This window comes from Nuphar pumila, chromosome 17, assembly GCF_984573655.1.
Source record: "Nuphar pumila chromosome 17, dmNupPumi1.hap1.1, whole genome shotgun sequence".
Lineage (NCBI taxonomy): Eukaryota > Viridiplantae > Streptophyta > Magnoliopsida > Nymphaeales > Nymphaeaceae > Nuphar > Nuphar pumila.
This window is the reverse complement of record NC_143265.1, coordinates 14845336-14868519: the sequence shown is the minus strand read 5'-3', so window position 1 is coordinate 14868519 and position 23184 is coordinate 14845336. Positions and strand designations below refer to the sequence as shown.

The 23184-nt window shown below is 36.2% G+C and overlaps 1 protein-coding gene and 1 non-coding gene across 2 annotated transcripts in view; both read right to left on the bottom strand.

Moving 5' to 3' along the window:
* Nucleotides 1-3544: 3544 nt before the first annotated feature.
* Nucleotides 3545-23184, bottom strand: part of LOC149811696 (uncharacterized) — a 57718-nt gene continuing 38078 nt past the window's right edge. Inside the window, exons 9-12 of the mRNA XM_089992899.1 lie at nt 6064-6173; nt 5699-5786; nt 5304-5494; nt 3545-4022 (exon numbers count right to left, since the gene is read on the bottom strand). Coding sequence (XP_089849025.1) covers nt 3821-4022; nt 5304-5494; nt 5699-5786; nt 6064-6173 — 591 coding nt within the window. The 3' untranslated portion in view covers nt 3545-3820. The remainder of the gene's footprint in view (nt 4023-5303; nt 5495-5698; nt 5787-6063; nt 6174-23184) is intronic.
* Nucleotides 7962-8035, bottom strand: TRNAP-UGG (transfer RNA proline (anticodon UGG)). Its single transcript has one exon. It is a non-coding gene; the product is annotated as a tRNA-Pro (tRNA).

Sequence of the window (23184 nt, the reverse complement as noted above, 5' to 3'; positions counted from 1 at the left end):
TGATTTGGCTGGGCTGCCGGTCAGCCCAGCAACGTTGCAAAAAGGAAAAATATATATAAAAGTTCAAATGTGCACCAAACCAATCACGTTTAGTTTCGGATATGCATGCATAACAAATTCATATGGTCATTGTTCATGCAAGTCAGACTTTATGTAAATATATGCATATGAATACCCATTCAAAGTCATGCATACACAGATTTTCATTTTGGTGAGTATAGGTAAACAAACAATCTTGCAATTATGCATGCATATATTGATTTTACAATTAACTTCCACATAACCCCATTACACAACCATTAGCCATGACATATGAAATCAAACATACAATTCTACATGGAAAATTTCTGTTTTAACATAAGGATAGTCATAAATAGAAAATATGCATAAAAAGATACAACTATATGTAGATCGCAACACACTTCTCTTTTTCAAAACATTAGAACCCTAGATCTTCGATACATGATATATATATATATATATATATATATATATATATAAACTTTCACATATATTTTTGTTCCAAAATATAGTTGAAAAAGAATAAAATACATTAATTTCAGCCATGAATCTTAGAGTAGATATTCAGATCTACTTTTTTTTCTTATGGGTTTCACTATAATTTTGCATGAAATTCAAATTCATGCTCTTTTTCTCATTCAAAATAAAAGAGAAACCCGTACCTTACGCAAAGATCGAAAAGAAATATGGATTTGATGGTGAAAACAATGGATGGTCAAAGAAGAAGCTACATTCTTCTTCCTCTTCCTCTCCTTTTCTCTCTTTCTCTCTTTTTTCTTCTCTTTCTCTTTCTTCCTTTTTTTTTGACTTATTTATAGAGCTTTAGATGGACTGGAGATTTTATGCATACTTTAAAAAGTCTGTACATATTTTATGTAAACTTTCTCAAGTTTTAGGAACGTTGTCGAGGTTGTCGAGGTTGTATCTCAGTGATCCTTTATTTTCTAGCAAATCAAGTGTCATTGAAAATGTATTTTTGTCTTGTTTTTTTTATTTTTTTTATTTTTTTATTTTTTTATATTTTTTTGAAATCCTTCATTTTATGTTGAAACATCCTCTGAAGCTACCCATTATTTGGTTATTTCAGTCTGCAAAGCATGTTACTATTCTAGTTTTGAAACTCAAAAATAGGAACCCTAGATGGGCTTTTGGTTTTGAGTAAAAATATAAAAGTTATAGAGTTATGTCTCAACTTTCCAACGTCTGTAAAAACATAAGTTTTTGACGTCGAATCATAGAGATACTGATCTGAGAGCAAAGATTATTATACAAAAAATAGTCACATATTTGAAAGAAAATTTGTATATATAGGAGAAAGTCTGCATGTGCGAAAGGCAAAAAGGTCGTTTTAAATCCAAATACTTACGATTTTGGACATGAGGAAAATATTAAAAATTATAGATTTTTAAAAAAAACACATCAAATTAGTTGTACAGTACGATCATTTTTTATATATTTTATGCATGGATAAGGAAGTTTGCATATATTGTATACATGGATGAGGGGGTCTGCATATATTTTATGCATGGACGAGGATGTTCGCATATATTTTATGAGAAAGACCACACAAAATTCGCATAAAATATATGTGAACTTCCTCATCCTCAGATAAAGTATATGCAAATTTCTTCATCTTCTCAAATATTGATTATTTTTTGTTTATATTTTATGTAGACTTCACGAAATCTACAAAAAAAATCGTATGAATCTACCTTTTAGTTAAAGGATGTGATACAGTCGAAAAGTCTATCTTTCAGATGAAGATTCTCTCAAACTGCTCATCAGATCAAGGTGATCTCGGTGGCGTTGGAAAGCTAAATTGTTGATTTGTCTGCCCTTTTTATTGTTTTTTTAAATTTTTTGGAGTAGGTTTTCAAAAAATAACATAAAATAACTAAGCTTAACACAACTATGCTTATTTATCTTTTTTCAGAACATTGTTGAGGATGTATCTCAACACTCATTCATCATTTTTCAACGATTCAAATGTCATTGGAAAGGTATTTATGTCTAGTTTTTTTGTTTATTTTTTTAATCCTTCATTTTTTGAGTCAAAACATCCTCTAAAAAATAAATTATTCAGTTGTTCCAGTCTACAGAGTATGATTTTATTTTGGTTTTGAAGTCAGAAAAGGGAACCCTAAAGGGGTTTTCGGTTCTGACTCAAAACAAGAAAGTTACAAGCATTTTTCTTAGCTTTTCAATGACTATAAAAACACAGGTTTTTGATATCGAATCAGAGAGATATAGATATGAGAAAATAGATTGTTCTGCAGAAAACAGCCACATATTTGAAAGAAAATTCACATATATTTAAGAAATCTATGTGTGTGAAGGGTAAAAAGGAATTTTAAAAATAAGATATTTGTGATTTTGAACATGGAAAGAATAGTGAAAATTATGATAAGTTTCAGGAAACGTATCATTTTTGCTGTACAGTACGATCATTTTTCATAAAATATGTGAACTTGAGGAAGTCCACATATATTTTAATGTAAACTTCTCCCAGATATATTTTATGCAAACTTCCTCAAGTCCACATAAAATATGATTAGATTTAAGAAAGTCCACATAAAAAAATGCACAAACCTCATTTTAAGAGTTTGCAGCACCTCAACAAATGAAACAATATTTCGTGCGAACTTTGAAAGTTTTGCGCATGCAAAGGGTAACAAGGTCATTCCAAAACTGGTTAATTGTGATCTTGGATATGAAAAAAATATAAAAAATTATAAGGTTTTTAGGAAAACTTATCAAATTAGCCGTATACTGTTGATTTTTTGCTACTGAATCCGACAAATATCTGAATTTGATGGATATGTAAATCCGTATAAATGTAACAAAACAGATCTGGTATGAGTTTTCCACCATCTAAATCCAAATCCAAATTTGAATCTGTTCGATTAGTTGAACATGGTATCGGCCTCATCCTATCTGAATCCAAACCGTTTAAGTCCCTATCTTTTGTTCTCATCTAAACATCCCACACTCAATTCTCCATGTGTACAGGTAATTGTTAAAGCGCTGGGAGAATCTTCCTAACGAGTTCTTTACTGACTAACGGGGTCTCAGCGTGTTTGGTAGGAGCTGTTAGTGCACGTCTCCTTGTGGGACGGTGCAGGTTCAAACCTGTGGTATGTTAATAATAACTGGTAGGGGTCTGCCTAACCCCAGCTTTCCTTTCAACAAAAAAAAGGCCAGCCCAAGTGGTTTCAAACCCAACTGGAACGGTTTGACACTTGTCAGGTTTCTTCGTCATCGTTAACAAATTAAAAATAAAGGATAAAATAGCGCACATATGAGAAATCAAAATTTTAGTGGACTGGCTTATAAAGTTTATTTACTGGTAATTTTGTTTAATTCTTCAGGCAAACAGCAGCTCAATCAGTCTTCAAATCATAACACGCCAACCAGAAAAATGGTTCTCATCGAAAAAAATGAATATATCACACAAATAAAAGCACGAGGAATATCGTGTGCTTAATTGCTTTGAATAAGAATATGTTAAATTATGAAAGTTTACAACAAAAGTCGAGTTACACCAACCAAGTTCCAGGGTAGCTTCTCCACTGAAAACAGGGTTGCAACTTGGAAGCGCCATCAGAACAGAAAATGTCATAGGCTTATGACTTTTGAGGCAACAATTTGTTCCTTACAGGAATATTATGGACAAAAGTAACACGGGAACACAGTTCCCATCCATCTAGAACTTTAGCTTGGTGGTTCTTAAACTTAATTAGGTTTTGGATTGAGTCATCTCTTCCCTCAAATGCTGTTTGTCCCCACAGAAGCATAAAAGTTAAGCAGGCAACAAGGAAGCAACATAAGCACCATCTTTATATCTCAGTCCTTGAATACAAGCTGATCTCAACGACATGTTCACCACAGCATTCATGAAATTGAAAGTACCGGAATCTTCCGATGAACTTTTGCCATGAGTATTTCCACAAATATCATCAAGGGCTACATTTAACCCACTTGAAAGAGGATCCACAATAAAGCTGCAACAAAAGCATTTATTACTTCAAACCAACCAACCAACAAACTGAGTCATCATTATCCCATGGAGAACCTATGAGACTTTTTGTAAGAAACCAGGGATGTAAACAGGTCGGACTTGGGTCGGGTCTAGGCATTACCGAGTCCAACTTAATCAGATCTAGCACAATCGGATCTGGATTCAGATGGGGATCAGCCAAAACTTAATTCGCATCAAAACTTGCTTAAAATCTGATATTTACATGTACTCAAGTTTGGACTTTAGTTGGACTCGATTTGATCTACTTACTAATTTTAGTAGATTTAATCAAATAAAGATCTTAAATTTTCAAAGATGAAAATGTCAAGTGCAAATTGCACTAGCATAACACACCCATAACCATCTATCCTGCTCAGAATACCAAGATGCAAATGAATCGTGTTGGGCATCCTAATGGCCAGACCCAAGCCACGATAATATAATCTAGTGTGTGTGTGTGTGTGTGTGTGTGTGTGTGAGAGAGAGAGAGAGAGAGAGAGAGAGAGATTATGTGTATGCATACAAGGTGCGTGTGCATTGTATGTCTATATTTGGTTCTGAAGATTTAGTTAACTACAGTATTCATTATTCTTAAATACAAATTGATTTGTAGATTAGAAATGGAATTTAAGAAATACTCATGCATCAAAGATGCTAATGGACTGAGAAGCCTATTTCAGTGTGTGAAAGTTTCTCTTTAGAAATGTTCATTCAGTGAATGGAAAGTTCTTTTATTAAAATTCAAACATTCATTTCGAGCAAGATCTAATATGCATCATGTTACATTAAAAGCATGCATTAAAAAAGATTTAGATCATGGTTTCTTAAAGGGGCATCTAATAGTTCCAGATTTCAGATCCAAGGGATTTGCTCAGAGATCAAATCCAAGGATCTTAGGAGGAAGGGAGGGGTGTCAGTTCTCATATCCCACCCTCTACCTTGTTACTCTCACCAAAGCGAGGATCTCAGATACTCAAACTGGCAAATCAGAGATCCCTGGCTATCAAACACCCTAAGGAACACATTGCTGTCTAGTGTCTACCCTAGGTAGCACACTTCCACCAAATAATGAAAGCATGGACTATCCCAAATTTAGAATTTGAGGATCAAGATCATAGGTGGTAGGTATTAGGAGAACCCTCCTGCTAGGATTCAAACAAACAGAATTTTCTCATGCAATATGTTCATTTCTCCTCAACAAGAAGGGTTAGGAAAAAAGATGAAGAATTAATTGACCAAGCAAATGATGCCAGAACTAACGCACCTTGCCTCAAATGTTTGACTTTCGGAGCCCATCACCTTGCAAACCCGACAAATAACCCATGGTGGAAGAATTGCATCTCTGATCTCAATACTGTAACAAATGCTACATGAAGGATCTCCCGCACTCCCTGCATGCATAGATCCTTCTGTACAAAGAACTGCATCAGCTCTCTTCATCTGCTTGCACCTTACCTGCAAAACACAGCAAAGGTTCTGGGGTTCATATTTGCAAACTAGACATGCAACAGATCGCTGCTAACCACAAACCTTGAATAGAACAATGCAACTTGTAAATCAGTGTCTTACATGGGGCAAAAAAATAAATTAAAACAAAGAGAATTTGAGGATTCACTCCTCGTGATGAGTTTCTCATATCCTTGGTAAAAAAATGCCAACCTGTGGAGAATGAGAAGACGCATTCAGGAATGGCACAGGTGAATAAAGCACCGGCACATCAATGGAGGTCAGGGAGATCAAAAATGACCTGGTAAAGCAGTAGTTACATAAGCCAAATAAGAAAAGCGGTGAAGCACTCAAGAATGTGTTAAGCAAAACAGAAGCATAATTCAATGCTTACAAGAAAATAAAAGCAATTGTGAATCTACAAATACTTGTAATAATTTAGATGAATGAATACAGTGAGATAGTTGAATTATAATACTAGAAAGTTGAAACTGAACGAGTATAACTAAACAAAATAACAAAAACTAACCCAGAAAAAAAATGAAATGGCAAAATATCTCATGGAGATTTTGATATACCTGTAATTCAACAAAAAGTCATACAACCCATGGACATTTTCATTTCCAACAAATGCAAGCAATGACTGAGAGCTGTTGCCTACATCATACATAAAATCTCGATGACAAGTCTGCACAAATACAAAAAGAAAACATAAGCTGCCAATATGGCACCAGTGGGGATATTTCCATAAGCTAAAAAAGAAACTTTTGAGTTATCATAACCCATTGCTGTCATCCCACATCACATGGACACTTTACTTACCATGTGTCCCATGTCAACATGATATGACACCAAAAAAGACATGACACACCACGGGACTTCATGGACACAATCAAATTTGTATTGGACATGGTCAAAACCATGTCCCTAACTTTATCTATTTCTTTTTATGATCTCAGTTCTTCATTTTGTATTTTACTTTATTTTTCTTTTGAATGTGTATTATATATATAGGGAAGTGTTACAATGCAGAACCAATGCACAAATAATTTTAAGACATAATTTGCCCTTCAAAATCTTTTTGTCTATGTCACATAGACACAGCAAAAGGCCCCACGTACCCGTGTCGGGCCCGTGTCCACATACCCGTGTCGACACTGCCTGACATGGGTACATGATGAGCCTGGGTTGGGTCCACTGGGACCCAACCCGGACCCCAACTCTCTCTCTCTCTCTCTCTCTCTCTCTCTCTCTCTCTCTCTCTCTCTCTCTCTCTCTCTCTCTCTCTCTCTCTCTAGTTTGTCTCCCTTTTCTCCACCCTAGCCAGCGGGAGAAGAAGAAGAACAAGGGGAGGAGAAGGAGGAATAAAAAGAGGAGCATGAAAAGAGAAGGAAAGAAAAGAGAGAGACATGTACCTACCTCGTTGTGCCCAACGAAAAGCTATCGCAAATAAGAAAAGAGGCAGTGGGTATGGGGTCCTCTTCATTCTTCTTCTTCGCATTGACAGAGAGCAGCAGTAGCAACGGTCCTCCTCGTTCTTCTTCTTCACATCGAGATCGAGAGAAAGAGAGAGAGCAGTAGCAACAGTGATCCTCCTTCACATCGAGACCGAGAGAAAGAGAGAGAGCAGCAGTCCTCCTTCTCGTTCTTCTTCTTCACATCGAGAGAGAGAGAGAGAGGCGGTGGGAATGGGAATGGGGTTACAAAGTACCCCCTTCCCTTAAAAATAAAAGAAAATTTTTAAACACCCCTCTATTTAAAAAAAATCATTTTACTTACCCCCTTGTTTCTTTTTAACATTTAAAATGTTTCATTTCTTTGATTTAAAAATGTTACCCCACCACACACACACACACACAAATATATATATATATATAGTTGTGTCCCCGTACCCACATTTTTAGAACTTGCCGTGTCATACCCTTCATACCTGCACCCGCACCCGTACCCATGTAACATAGATTTTTGTTAAATTTTTATATTGGTTTTGTTGTCATTTGAAAAGTATACTTTATTTAATTTGAACACCCAATGTCCAACCTGCCCTCCCTTTAAAACCACTTGACTCTTTGCTAACCTCCCATCCTCCTCACTCACTGGTTATCCACCAAAATCGCCGGCATCCAATTCCGCATGGGTACCAGTTTGGTCTCTCTCTCAAAAAAAAATGATCTCCAAAATAACAAGAACCACCACCACGAGCTACTCTACCAGCAAGGTCAACTGAACTGCACAGGCTTGTGTTAAATTATATGTACTATATATATATAGATCATGACACATATCCATATATATTACATATATATATATATATATATATATATATATATATATATATATATATATATATATATATATATATATATATATATATATATATATATATATGCATATAGTATCATTAAATGATACTAATGATTATGCCATCCCCAATTTTAATTGATCCCATGTTACTGCCCATAAGATAAGTAATAGGTAGGGATGACAGGATTTGAACCCGTGACATTTTGTACCCAAAACAAACGCGCTACCAAACTGCACTACATCCCTTTCAATTGTTGTACAGTGTCATTGTAGAGAATCCCTGTCTTCTTTTCCACACCGTTATTTCTTCTATCTATATACATTTCTCTTGCCATTTTTTTTTTGGTCTCATAACATAAATATAAATAAAATAAAAGAGTTCGAATTATGTATATATGTCTATGTGTCTATCTATATATTTATAAATATATATATTTTCTTTTGTAATACCCATTAGGGGTAAATCTGTCTTTTTACCTATTCACGCACATATGTACTTTTCTCCTTTTTTACTTTTCTTTTTTTCCTTCTTTTTCTTTCTTTTCTTTTTCTTATTAAATGGGCCCACCATATGGGACGTTGGAGCTTCCAACGGTCATATTTATGACCGTTGGAAGGGCTCCAACATCCCATATGGAGTCCTTCCAAAGGTGCCTCTTTGTCTATAAATAAAGGGGGGTTTCCCCTTGTAATGTAAGCTTCTTTGAAGCCTTTCTTGAAGTGAAATACTTTTATTCCTTCTCACTTTGTGTGTTTTCCACTTTTGTAGTTCATTGTATTTTCGCCCATTAGTGGCTACTTTGTATGTGTGTATGCGGTTGCATGGCTCGTAGAGATGTCACATCTCTTCCTTGGCACTTCATTACATGGTATCAGAGCAAGGTTGTAAAAAGTTTCATTGGACTCTTTTTGACAAGCAATGTATCTCCTCTCTTTTGCTTTCAATTTTCGTATGATAAGGATAGCAGACAAGGATTCAAAAATTGATCTCTCATTTAAATTAAATGGGACCAATTATCTTATGTGGGCGGCCGCCATGGAAAATAATCTCCAAGGTAAAAAACTTTGGGGTTATGTGTGTGAAACCATTCCGGAACCACAATTGAAACTCACTAAATTTGAAGGTAATGAGAAGAGAGCTTTGAATGAAGAAGAAAAAGAAAAGGCCATTCTTGAATTTTCTTCTAAAATGGAAGATTGGGAAAGTGAGCATGCTAAAATATTAGCATGGTTCATGAATAATGTTGAGCTAAAAATTTGTGCCAATCTTGCCAAATTCAAGAAAGCCAATAAAGCTTGGTTTTTTATGAAAGGGATGTACACGCAACGTGATCTTGCTAGACACTTCTTTTTGCAAGAAAAAGTTAGAAAAACAAAGCAAGGTGATATGAGTATTAGGGACTATTTTAGTGCCCTATCCTCTTTATGGGATGAACCAGGGTTACCAGAAGTGCCTAGCTAAAAGGGGAAGCGCGCTTCGGAAGCGCGAAACGTCGCGCTTCCGAAGCGTGGGGGGAAGCGTCCCCCTTTTTTGGGAAGCGCGCTTCCCTTTAATGGGGGACGGGTTTCCCTTTAATGGGGGACGCGCTTCCCTTTAATGGGAAGTGCACTTCCCATCACGCTTCCCCCTCGCTTCCCCCATGCTTCCCCTGTTTTTTTCAATTTTTTGTAATTTTTATTTTTTATTTTTTTTTTTTCGCTTCCCCCTCGCTTCTGAGACGCTTCCTAGGTCGCTTCCGAGACACTTCCCGAATCGGTCCTAAGTGGTCCCACGCTTCCCCGCTTCCTAAAATTTTGAAAGTGCCTCGCTTCCCGTATCGCTTCCCGCTCCCGCTTCCTCAACTAGCAACCATGGGATGAACTCATCCTTCTTGAACCTCAATGGGAAGGTAGTGTTATTGCCATGAGGCAAGAGCAAATGGAAAAAGATAGATTTTTTCAATTTATTCATGGGCTTCGTCCCGAATTTGAGCAACTAAGAGGATCCCTCCTTCATAGGGCTTCCACTCCCCTTAGTGATATCTTATCCGACTTATGTCAAGAGGAGACTCGTTTGGCCTTAAAAAAGGAAGGTGATGAAGTTCATGCCGTGTCTAGACCCGGTAACAATGTTAGACCATATAAATGTTAAAATGTATCATTCAACATTTGTAATATTATATATATTTTATATATATAAAGGATAATACATATTCATATATGGTATATATGCATATGTATTATCCTAATTATATATATAAAATATATATTTCACTATTTATAGGCATAGGGGTAGTTTAGACATTTCACAGTTTTACGCATATTCCATTTGGAATATGTTTGTAATTTTATTTTTAATTTTCCTTTTTTATTTTTCTCTTTTTTTGTGGTTAGCGCCACCTAGGGAGGCTCCCCAAAGAGTCGTTGGGGAGCCCCCAACGGTCACAAATGCGACCGTTGGGGGCTCCCAACGACTCCTTTGGGAGCCCCCTAGGTGGCTCCTCTCTTGTGTTATAAATAGGGGTCTCCCCCTTTGTATTTCCTAAGATTTGGAGGAGCTCTTGCTCCATCGTAAGGGGTTTTTACCCTCTTCTTCCTCTTCTTCAATAATATTCAGCTTATGACTTTATGTCATATTTTTGCCCCTTGTGTGGGTTTATGTGTTAGCACATTATGTGCTTGTGTTGTTCCCTTTAATGGGTTTATTCGCACTTCATGTGCATGTGTATGGGTTCATTATTGAACCTAATGTATTCAAAGCCACTTTCTAACATGGTATCAGAGTCCGGTTATGATGGGGTTGTCTCTTGGCACAACGGAAAGCGTGGTGCTCAAGAAATGGTGAAGTATTCGTTGTTCCTCTCTTTTTTTAGAAGCTTTCGGTATGTATCTCTTTTCTTAACATATTATGCATTATGAAACTATTTTTCTTGCACATTTAGTGTTTTTGATAGTTGAATCATTTCCTTTCACATTTCGCGTGTTCGTATATTTTAAAATATCTACTTTTAAATTTGGTAAATTTGTTTATTGTTTAAATATATAATTCTTTGTTATATAGTTATCGATTTCTCATCACATATAATAGTAATTTATGTTTTGCAAAATTGTTTTTCAATTATGTGAGATTTATGATTTTTCATAAGAATTTCGTGATTAACCTATAAGTTAACTTTTTAAATACGATTTCTTGCTAGATTAATGATCTTTGTTTAAAAACTCTTTAATCTCATATAAAGTCTAATTTATTTTGAGTTTCTCTCTTGTTTATGGATTTTAGTGCATTTTTTGGAAAATCTTGATATAATTCTTGTATAAGAATCTCTCACATCTAAATCCTTGTTATGAATCCTAAGTAGTTCTCGTTAATGATAACTATTTATGAGAACTCCTAAAGATGTTTCAATGATTTTGGTTTATTTAAAGGTTTTTTGAAAAATTGTTTGTAATAAATAGGTTGTTCGAACCGTTGTAAAAGATCTTTTAAAAGAATTTCTCACACTATATAGAATGCATAGTGTATCTATTGCATCTTTTTGGTATAAAAGATTTCATTAAATTTATTGATGCAACTTTACAAACTTGTTGGTTTGTATTTTTCACATAAGATTTCAAAACCTCTTGATTGTATCTCTAAGGATGCCTACATTGGCCATAATATGGTATTCTCCTAAATTTCATTTGTCAAGCATATAATTACATAATTAAAGTTTGAGAATCTCAAGGATTGCTCTTTTTATAAAATGCATACTTGCTTCCTTTTGTGTATTTTTTGTATTTTGTATACATTTGGTTCTCAAATATTTGTGATTGTATGCATTTCCTCTTTTCTATGAAATGCATGCCTTAGTACATGTTTGTTTACACCTTGGTGTGTATTTTGTTCAAGTATTGTATGAGTGCCTTCGTGCACATCTTTTGTAAAGCCTTTTGTGCTTGCATGTATATTGTCTCTTCGTAGACATTTCTTACATTGTGGAGCTTTTATGCACATTTCTTTTTGTGAAAAATATAATGAATTGACTCTTTTTGTTTAAATCATTATAAAACATGGTAAGTACGAACAAGCACTTTGTACGTTTCCGCATATCTCATCACCATCAAAGGATATTTAAAACTTGTTGTATGGGATTTTTATCCCAAATCTATAAATTTTCAAGTACTATTGAATATTCTTTCTTTGATTATTGAGTTAAAGCTCTCTTTATGAATCGTTACGGTTCTTGTGATTCCTTTGATTAAAAGCTTGATTATCCCAAGATGAATTCTTTATGTCATTATGTTTGTTGCCAAGGTATTCTTTTGACTTTTAATGACACTTATTTTATCCATCACATGTTGTTATATGATGCATCAATTCTTTTATGGCCCCATTGTTATATTAGAGATTTTTGAGGTGAGTTATGGCCACCTTGTGTTATGTCATTCTAGATTGTCCACTTACCATATTATAGATGGTGGTTGAGGTGAGTTATGGGCACCTTGGGACTCTAGAATGATTTGGTATATGATCTCTAATTATGAGTGTGTCACTCGTTGTTATGTTATTTTAGATTGTCCACTTACCATATAGATGGTGGTTGAGGTGAGTTATGGGCACCTTGGGACTCTAGAATGATTTGGTATATGAGTGTGTCACTAGTTTGATGTTGGCCATTGATCTTATGGATGCTCTTATTTATATATAAATGTGATGGATATATGATGTTTGAAACCTTAAAATGTTTTAAGGTATATTAAAATCAAGGTTTTAGGGATTATTGCCCAACCTTTTATTGTTTATGAAAATTATGAGTGCATTTGCACATTTGTGATTTCGTGCTTTTGTGAACAAGTGTTCCATATGTTCTTGGTGTGCGTATGTTCACACATTTATTTTCAAGAATATTGTTCTATCGGTTGTTGTATCTTGTTGAAGATACTTTTACATAGTTTATTCCAAAATGTTATTTTTATGGGTATTTTTTTTTAAGAATATTGTTCTATTGATTCAAGGTTTGATTTATATATATATATGTTTGTCATCACAAGTTTTATTACCTCAAAAGTCTTCTCCTTTTATAGCTCTTATCTAAGTGTCATTATATGTAGACAAGAATTTTATTACACCTTCGTGTGTTGGTAGCCCTTTGTTGGCCTTTGCTCTCTTGGTCTAGTAGTTGAACACACTTGTCTTGAGTGTTATTATATGTAGACAAGGCACGTTGATTCACACCATGGTGTGTGATTTTAGCCTATGTTGGCATTTGTGTCCTTGTTCTAGTCGCTGAGATGTATGCCCATGGTTGGCTTATTTCACTCATTTCAAGTGCCATCTTATGTAGACAAGAGATGTATTGTGTTTTTGCCCATGTTTGGCTTGTTACTCTTGTTCTAGTAGCTGAACATACTTGGTTTTGCATGTATTTTTACGTAGACAAGAGATGCTTTTGGTCCATGTTGGCGAGTTTTCTTTTGTTCTTGTCGTAGATGCACTCATTTCAAGTATTATTATATGTAGACAAGAGATATTTTTACACACCTTAGTGTGTGTCATTTGGCCTTTAATGGCATTATATTTATATTCTTGATCTAGTAGCTTATACACTTGATTTACGGGTTTTGGAGGACTAATGAGGTAGTTGCTTGTAGTGGATGAACTACTTTTAAAAATGGAAAAATTTCTTGTGTTTTTAGATACAAGTGAATCATATATATGATATGTTTTAAAATCAAATTGATATTTTAGCATATATTAAGTGCTTACAGTTTTTCAGCATCTTTTGTATTTGATATGCAAAATGAGTCTTTTGTCTCAAATGATATTCATTTTTTAATCTTGGGTGGATGCTTTAATATATTTAGTCAAATCATGCTTCTTATATATGACATTTGTTTGACATAGATCTTCTCCCTAAAGATGTGAAAAACTCTATTGTTGATCTATACAACAACAATTATAAAGCCCCTTGAAGTTCATATTCATCATGTTTTTGAATATTTGTATCCGTGTTCATTTTGACTAAAGTATGTTTGGAGCATGTTCATTAATGATTTTATTTAAGTGTTAATTCATTTCATGATAATATATGCATATGCTCATTATGGCCTTTTAGGCCCTCATTCAATAAAGCATATGCCTCTTCGTAGGCTTATTGTGGTGTCCCTTAGTGGACCATTTTGTTATTTTCCATTGTGGGGTTGTGTTTGTCCAATATTGGACCTTATGAATGCATTATGCATTCTTGCAAATTCGTTTCCGCTCACTCTTTAACAAGATAATTGATTTTTGAAAACTTTGGTTTTCTAAATTTTCTTTTCATGCTAAAGTAATTATCCTATTATGCATAAATTTTGCACCTTGTTAGGAATGTTCCTTTTTGGGTAAAGTGCAAAGATATTTTTTACTTGTTCTTTGTTGTTGTTCCTCAGGATCTTGAAGATAAGAGAAAAAGAACTACCTTGGATAGATCATGGAAGGTGCTCATCGTTAAAGACGTTGGAGGAAAACATTTGCAATGGCATTCGTACTGAAGGCTCTTGAAGCCTTGAGATTCTTCCTCTTGCTTTTTTCAATCTTTTCGTTCCCCCACGCAAAGCTTGAGGGGGGGTGTTAAAATGTATCATTCAACATTTGTAATATTATATATATTTTATATATATAAAGGATAATACATATTCATATATGGTATATATGCATATGTATTATCCTAATTATATATATAAAATATATATTTCACTATTTATAGGCATAGGGGTAGTTTAGACATTTCATAGTTTTACGCATATTCCATTTGGAATATGTTTGTAATTTTATTTTTAATTTTCCTTTTTTATTTTTCTCTTTTTTGTGGTTTGCGCCACCTAGGGAGGCTCCCCAAAGAGTCGTTGGGAAGCCCCCAACGGTCACAAATGCGACTGTTGGGGGCTCCCAACGACTCCTTTGGGAGCCCCCTAGGTGGCTCCTCTCTTGTGTTATAAATAGGGGTCTCCCCCTTTGTATTTCCTAAGATTTGGAGGAGCTCTTGCTCCATCGTAAGGGGTTTTTACCCTCTTCTTCAATAATATTCAGCTTATGACTTTATGTCATATTTTTGCCCCTTGTGTGGGTTTATGTGTTAGCACATTATGTGCTTGTGTTGTTCCCTTTAATGGGTTTATTCGCACTTCATGTGCATGTGTATGGGTTCATTATTGAACCTAATGTATTCAAAGTCACTTTCTAACAATAAACCACCTCACTTTTGGAAAAATAATGGTGGAGGAAGAAAGATTGTTTGTCATCATTGTAATGAACCGGGTCATATTCGACCGGATTGCCCCAAGCTTAAGAAGAAAGTGACTTTCGTTGGAGAGACTTCTCCAATCTCAAATGAAGATTCAAAGAAAGATGGAGACATTAAGGATTCTATCGCACATCTTACCAAAACTCTCCAACAATTCATGAGAATGAACTCATCTACACCTTCCACTTCAGGTGCAGCCATTTCCTCCATTCCTGGTATGACTTCTTGGATACCTGACTCGGGTGCCTCTTTCCATATGACTCCAAATGCATCGCTTTTATCAAAACCAAGTCTTAATTCCTTTAAATCATATGTTTCCACGGCCATTGGAACACCTTTAGATGTTGAAGAAATTGGAAACCTTGAAAAAGTTTATGGCCAAAATAAAGATTTTTTTGTTCCAAAAATAAGAATTATTCCAAAACTTAGTTTCAACCTTTTTTCCGTTTCTCAAATCACCGATTTTGAATGTAGTGTCTCCTTTTCACCAACCCATTGCTATGTGCAGGATCTCCGATCCGAGAAGCTGATTGGGCAAGGCCATAGAAGAGGAGAGCTATACTATATGGATTTTTTGTCTTTGCCATCCAAATCTTTTTGTAACCATGTTCAATGTAAAGATATTGAGACTTGGACATCCTAGTATCTCCAAGTTGTATCTTTTTCCTTTTTTGAAAAAGTTTTGTAATGCAAATACATTTACTTGCAATGATTGTATACTTGAAAAAATTCATTCGCTTCCGTATTCGCATAGTAGTTTTGTGTCAAAAAGACCCTTCGAACTTGTGCATTCCGATGTATGGAGACTGGCACCCGTTATGTCCAAAGGAGATTATTCTTACTATGTTGTCTTTATTGATGACTTTACTAGATACACATGGGTGTATATTATTAAAAATAAATCTGATGTCTTCTCTAATTTTAAAGAATTTCATATTCTTATTCAAAACCAATTTCAAAATAACATAACTATTTTTAGATCCGATTCCGGAGGTGAATACATGTCAAAAGATTTTCAAAATTACCTCAAACTAAACGGAATTATACACCAAAGATCTTGCCCAAAAACTCCACAACAAAATGGTCTTGCAGTAAGGAAACATAGGCATTTAATTGAGACTACAAGAACTCTTCTTGTCTCTAAAAAGGTTCCCAAAATTTTTTGGGCCGAAGCCATTCTCACCACAACATATCTTATAAACCGTATGCCCTCTTCTTCGTTAAAAAATGTTTCTCCTTTTGAAAAATTGTTTAAAATTACTCTCAATTTTAATAGACTAAGGATCTTTGGATGTAAATGTTTTGTTCTTATTCAAGGACAAGACAAATTATCACCAAAAGCTCTTGAATGTGTATTCATTGGCTATGGTGAAAATAAAAAAAGTTATAGATGCTATGACATTCGAAATAATAAACTTTATGTTTCTCGAAATGTAAACTTTATTGAGGAACAAAATGGTTTTGATATTCAAACATCTAAAGAAGACATTGATTACTCGTTCTTATTTGACTTAGCACCTAAAAATAAATCCCAAAGTAAAATTAGTTGTGATAATTCTTGTGATGGTACTTTACATCATGACAACAACATTTCTCAACATATTGATGATTCTCAAAATGAGAATCCTAATGAGATTAATGTGTATACCCGGCGGTTAGGAAATGAACATCAAACTGCGTTTAAAAGATATTCTCAAGACTCCTCCTTAGAAGAACATGTTGAAGATAACCAACTTAGGAGATCCTCTCGCAATAGTAGACCACCACAAAAATTTGTGTCTTATGAATCCTTCTCTCCTAACTATAGAACATGTCTCATGATGATACACTTGTATCATAAACCCTTCACATTTAAAGAAGCTAAGGACCATCCACATTGGATTGAAGCTATGAGAGTTGAATTAGAAGCACTCAACAAAGCCAAAACTTGGAGCATTATAGGACAACCCTTAGGAAAAAAGTCAATTGGGTGTAAATGGGTATATAAAGTTAAAACCAAATGTGATGAAACTCTCAAAAGATACAAAGTTCGGTTGGTTGCCAAGGGTTATGCCCAAGAATACAGGATTGATTATGAAGAAACTTTTGCTCCAGTAGCTAGGATGACTAGTGTGTGAACCTTAATTGCCTTAGCATCCATTAAATAATGGCATATCTTTCAACTTGATGTTAAAAATGCATTCTTGAATGGAAATCTATGTGAAGAAGTCTTTAAAGATCCTCTGCCAGGTCTTGAAATTGGAAAAGGAAATATTCTTAAATTAAACAAAGTTCTTTATGGTCTTAAACAAGCACCAAAAGCTTGATATGATTTATTTAGCAAAGTAGTTGTTGATAATGGTTTTTCTTCTTGTTAGACTGATATTGCTTTGTTTTAAGTCTTCAGGAGAACATATAACTATCTTGTTACCATATGTGGATGATATGATCATCACCGGTAACGATAAAAAGGGTATTGAACTTATTAAAAATATTTTAAAAGAAAACTTTGATATGTCTGACCTCGGTTTTCTCAGGTATTTTTTAGGAATTGAAGTTGCATACTCTCCAAGGGGGTATGTCCTCTCTCAGATAAAGCTTGCATCCGACATCATTGATCGATTTGGGCTAACAGTAACAGATGACAAAAAAGTGAAAACTCCAGAAATGATCAATGCCAAGATGAGAGTCAATGATGGTACTCCATTAGCAGATCCCACTCCTTATCGTCAGTTAATTGGGTCACTAACATATTTATCTATCACCAGGCCCGATATCTCTCATGTTGTTCATAGTGCAAGCCAATTTCAGACTGCTCCTACTACCATTCACATGGTCGCAGTCATGAGGATCATCAGATACTTAAAGAACACCATAACAAAAGGCTTATTCTTATCCTCTTTCTCATTTCTCAATTTACTTGCTTATACTGACTCTGATTGGGGGGGGGGGCAACCCCGATGATCGTATTTCCACCACAGGTTATTGTGTATTCCTTGGAGAGTCACTCATATCTTGGAGATGTAAGAAACAACATAAAGTATCTCTTTCTTCTACAAAGGCAGAATATCGGGAGATGGCTACAACCACTACTGAACTTATTTGGTTAAGAAGCTTGCTTAAAGACATGGGCATTTCATTCTCCACTCCTTCGAAGTTGTGTTGCGACAACAAGAGTGTCATTTACATTGCCAACAATCACATCTTCCACGAACGAACAAAGCACATAGAAATGGACTACCATTATGTTCGTGATGAGTTCTTATGGGGTATCATTCAACTTCTATATGTTCCCACCGAGTACCAGCTAGCGGACTTCTTCACCAAAGCTCTGCCATCACCTCGATTTTACTTCCTCCTTAGCAAACTTTCGGTGATCTCACCGTGTGTTTGAGGGGGGGTGTTAAATTATATATGTTGAAGCAGACGCCCAGTTTTGAGGCTAGCAGCATCCAATCGATAAACCCAAAAGGGAGAGAGCGAACGAGAGAGAGAGAGAGAGAGAGAGAGAGAGAGAGTTTCATTCATTGATCCCTAATCCCTTTAAATAGGGATTAGTCAAAGAAAGGTTCACAAAAAGAGTCACACATAATTTAACTTAATTACGTATGACTACCCAAACTTATAAATATTACTTTTTAACACTCCCCCTCAAGCTGGAGCATATATATCTATCATGCTCAACTTGTCACAACATCTGAAAAAACTGGCACTTGCAAGAGGTTTTGTAAACACATCTGCGACTTGTTCCTCTGAGGTTACATGACTAGTAGTGATATGTCCCGTCTGCACTAAGTCGCGTATATAGTGGCAATCAACTTCAATATGTTTTGTTCTCTCGTGAAACACAGGATTGTTAGCTATATAGGTGGTTGCTCTATTATCACACATCATCAACATTGAGGCAGGAATCGTTACATGTAAATCTCTGAGAATGGATCTAACCCACATCATTTCAGCAACAGTTTGAGCAATAGCTCTATACTTTGATTCAACACTCGATCTGGCAAATACTGTTTGCTTTTTACTTCTCCAAGTAATTAAGTTTTCTCCTACAAACACACAAAAATCAGTGGTGGACTTTCTGTCATCAATGGCCTCAGCATCTGAATACGCAACTATATCAAGTGAGGAGCTTTGTTTATACAGGAGTCCCTTTCCAGGAGAGGATTTCAAATACCTAAAAATCATCATCGCAGCCTGCCAATGCAATTGAGTTGGCTTGTCCATGAATTGACTTATCTTACTCACAGCCAAGGAAATATTTGGTCTTGTCACAATAACATATAGAAGTTTACCAACCAAGGATCTAAAACTTCTACTGTCAACCGGTTCTGCTTGTTCATCATACATATGAAGTTTCGGATCCATTGAGATGTTCGCTGGTTTGGCCCCTAACATTCCTGTTTCTTGCAATAAGTTAAGCACATACTTTCTCTGTGATAGAACTATCCCCTCACTGCTTCGAGCCACCTCTATGCCCAAGAAATATCTAAGAGGACCAAGATCTTTTGTTACAAAGTGCTTCTGAAGATGAACTTTGGTATCTGAGATATCCCTGGCATTGTTTCCTATGAGTATAATGTCGTCCACATACACAACCATAACCACAATACCAGTAGAGGTCTTTTTAATAAACATTGAGTGATCTGATGCTGACCTGTGAAAGCCAAATGCAAACATAATTTCAAATAACTTCTGAAACGATGCACATGGACTTTGTTTTAGACCATATATAGCTTTCTTTAATTGGCACACCTTTTCACACTCCCCCTGAACCTCAAACCTTGGAGGTTGCTGCATGTACACTGTCTCAGACAAATCGCCATACAAGAAGGCATTCTTCAAATCTAATTGGCACACACTTCACCCACTATGGACAGCCACAGATATGACAAGCCGAATAGTCCCAAGGCGAGCCACTGGAGAAAATGTTTCAAAAAAGTCAACCCCATAAGTTTGTGTGTACCCCTTGGACACCAACCTAGCTTTAAATCTTTCAATAGAGTCATCTAAGTTGTACTTAATGGTGTAGACCCACTTACATCCGACAATATCTGCATCCACTGGAGGGGTAACCAACTCCCATGTGTTGCGTGAGAGCAAGGCATCCATCTCATCTTGCATAGCGTGCTTCCACTTGTGGTCCAACAACGCCTGGTTATGATTAAGTGGTATAGATGTGGCAGATAGAGCTTAGATGAAATTTCTCATGTGCCCCCCAAACCTTGCCTCTGTAACAAACTTAGAAATAGGGTGTAATGTGCATTGTCTTTTACCTTTCCTGATAGCAATCGGCTTGTCATCATCCACAGTAGAAAGCTCAGTATTTTTAGAAGATCTTACCTCAGAGGAAGGAGGTGGTGTAGGTTCTGTTTCAGGAGGTAATCTATGAGTGTACACCAAAGGAGGATCACGATACCGAGCCGTTGTGGAAGACTGAGAAGCAAGAATACTCTTAGAAATAGACTCTAAGGGAAAAGGAGGTATAGGTAGAGGCATGACATCTCCTTGATTAACATGTAGTATGGATGCAGTGCTTGAGAAATAAGGGACAGATTCAAAGAAAGATACATCCGCACTAATATACTCTCGACGGGCAATGAGATCATAACACTGGTATCCCTTTTGGTTTTTAGGATATCCAATGAAAACACACTTGGTGGCTTGTGCAGAAAGTTTATCACGATTGGGTCCCAGTTTATGAACGAAGCAGACACATTCAAACACTTTGGGAGAAATTGGGAAAAGAGGAGCATTGGGGTATAGAATTTGCAAAGGAATTTGTTCTCCCAACAATGATGAGGACATACGGTTAATAAGGTGGCAGGCAGTGAGAATAGCATCCCTCCAATATGAAGGGGGCATACTGAATTGCAGCATAAGGGTGTGAGCTACATCTAGAAGATGTTTATGCTTCCTTTCAGCGACCCCATTTTGCTGAGATGTATGGGCACAAGTAGTTTGAGGGCGGATGCCATTATTTCGATAAAATTGTAGTAATTCATTAGATTTGAACTCAAGAGCATTATCAGTGCGGATAATCTTGACAAGAGAATTAAATTGAGTCTTTATTTCAATAACAAGAGACATAAGAATGGAGGGAACCTCCGACCTCTCTTTTATTAAGAACACCCATGACAATCTAGAAAAATCATCAACAATCACTCAGTAATAACGACTCTGAGACCTACTAGGAACTTTACTAGGTCCCCAGACATCTGCATGAAGAATTTTAAACAATCTTTGACTTGATGGACTCTGATTGGAAGGAAATGAACTCCTGTGGTGTTTACCCAACTGACAGGCTTCACACTGGAACGAAGCTGGAGGAATCTGAGGAAGAAGTCTACGAAGCTTTTTCAAAGGGACATGACCAAGACGGAGATGCCACTGATACGGACTGGGCGACGGCTCTGACACTAAGTACGTGACTCCAACTGGTTGATGTAAATAGTAGACACCTCCCTCCTCATGGCCTCCACCAATCCTCTTCCCCGTCAGCAAATCCTGGAAAATACAACACAGAGGATCAAATATCACCCTACAGTTGTACTCTTTAGCAATACGACTAACTGACAATAAGTTTTGAGGAAAGGATGGAGCATGTAGCACATTAGTCAACTGAAGTGTGGGGGAAATGGAAACATTTCCTTGGCCTACTATGGGAGATGAACTTCCATCGGCCAGTACAACATTGCAATGTTCAGCAACAGGATTTAACTTAGAAAAAATTTGAGAGATCCCACAAAGGTGTGTGGAAGCACCTGAATTAATAATCCATCTACTACCTTGGTAATTCAATTGATCACCTGCAGAACAAGCAACATCAGCAATTGGAGTATCAACACTCGAACTAGAAGGTCAGTGAGACACCAGCTCATCATACTCTGCACGACAGAGGGTAACTGAATCGCTGGAAGAGCCAGTAGGAGTCTTTGTCTCAAGTTTTGCAACTTGAGCCTTAGTTGCATCTGGTTTCAAGGAGAAAGTGGGGAGTCGACCAGTTTTATCCCAACACCTGTCTTCAAGAAGACCCAATTTACCACAGTAAGTGCATTGAAGCCTGCCTCTTCCTCCTGCACCTCGACCACGACCTCTTCCTCGAGAGTTCAAGACAACACCTCTTCCATGTCCTGCGGTGACAGCTAGGGCAGATGCATGTGATTCAGATTGAGTTTGAGGAAGAGTAATGGCGAGTCTACTCACACGATTGTAGGCCTCTGCAAGAGTAGGAACGTCAGAACCAGTTAACATCTGAACTTTTGCAACAGAATATTCAGATGATAACCCAGTAAGGAATCTGGCAACCATGGTCTGCTCTTGATGGGTCTTCTGTTTGGTGCAACATAGGGGCCTGTGTGCATTAAGCCTCTCAAAGGCAGATTTGACAGACGCATAATATTGGGCCAAAGTCTGTTCTCCTTGTTGCAACTGGTAAATCTCCTGCTCAACCTGTAGTATACGACTAACATTGGTCTCATGCGAGTATGTATCTCGGAGATTATCCCACATTTGTTTGGTTGTGGTATAATAAATAAGACCATCATCAATATGAGGCAGAACACTATTCATTATTCATGACATGACAATATCATTGTCTTCTTTCCATATGACATTTTCCAATCTTTTCAACGGGTTCCTGTTCTAACAGGATATGTTTCTTTCGATAACCAGAAACTGACATCATGAAGGTGCGAGACCATCTTGCATAGTTAGAATTGTCTAACTTAACCGAAGACCCGTATGAAAATGGGTTGGCAAAAGCCTTATATTCACCAAGAACTTTCCCCTTTTTATTATTGTCTTGAGCACTTAAATCTGCCATACTCAACTACAGGAACAAAGAACAAAAAAAAAGTGCCCAGCAGAGATAGGATCTAAACAGGACCAACACCAAAACACAGCCAACTCTTTATTTAAAAAAGGATATTCCACTCATCTAAAACCATTCACCAGGGACAAAAAAAATGTAGACAATGTCTGATCAGACCTCAATATTCTGATCATCTCCCTCAACCGATATATGTTGTTGTGTGGTTCAGGACTCCATCAACAATACGCCCAGGACCACGCTGAAATCTGGTTCTGTTCTTTATTTATATATATTTTTTATCACAGGCAATCTACACGATCCAAAAACAAATATTCATCTCAGATCTAATCAGTGTT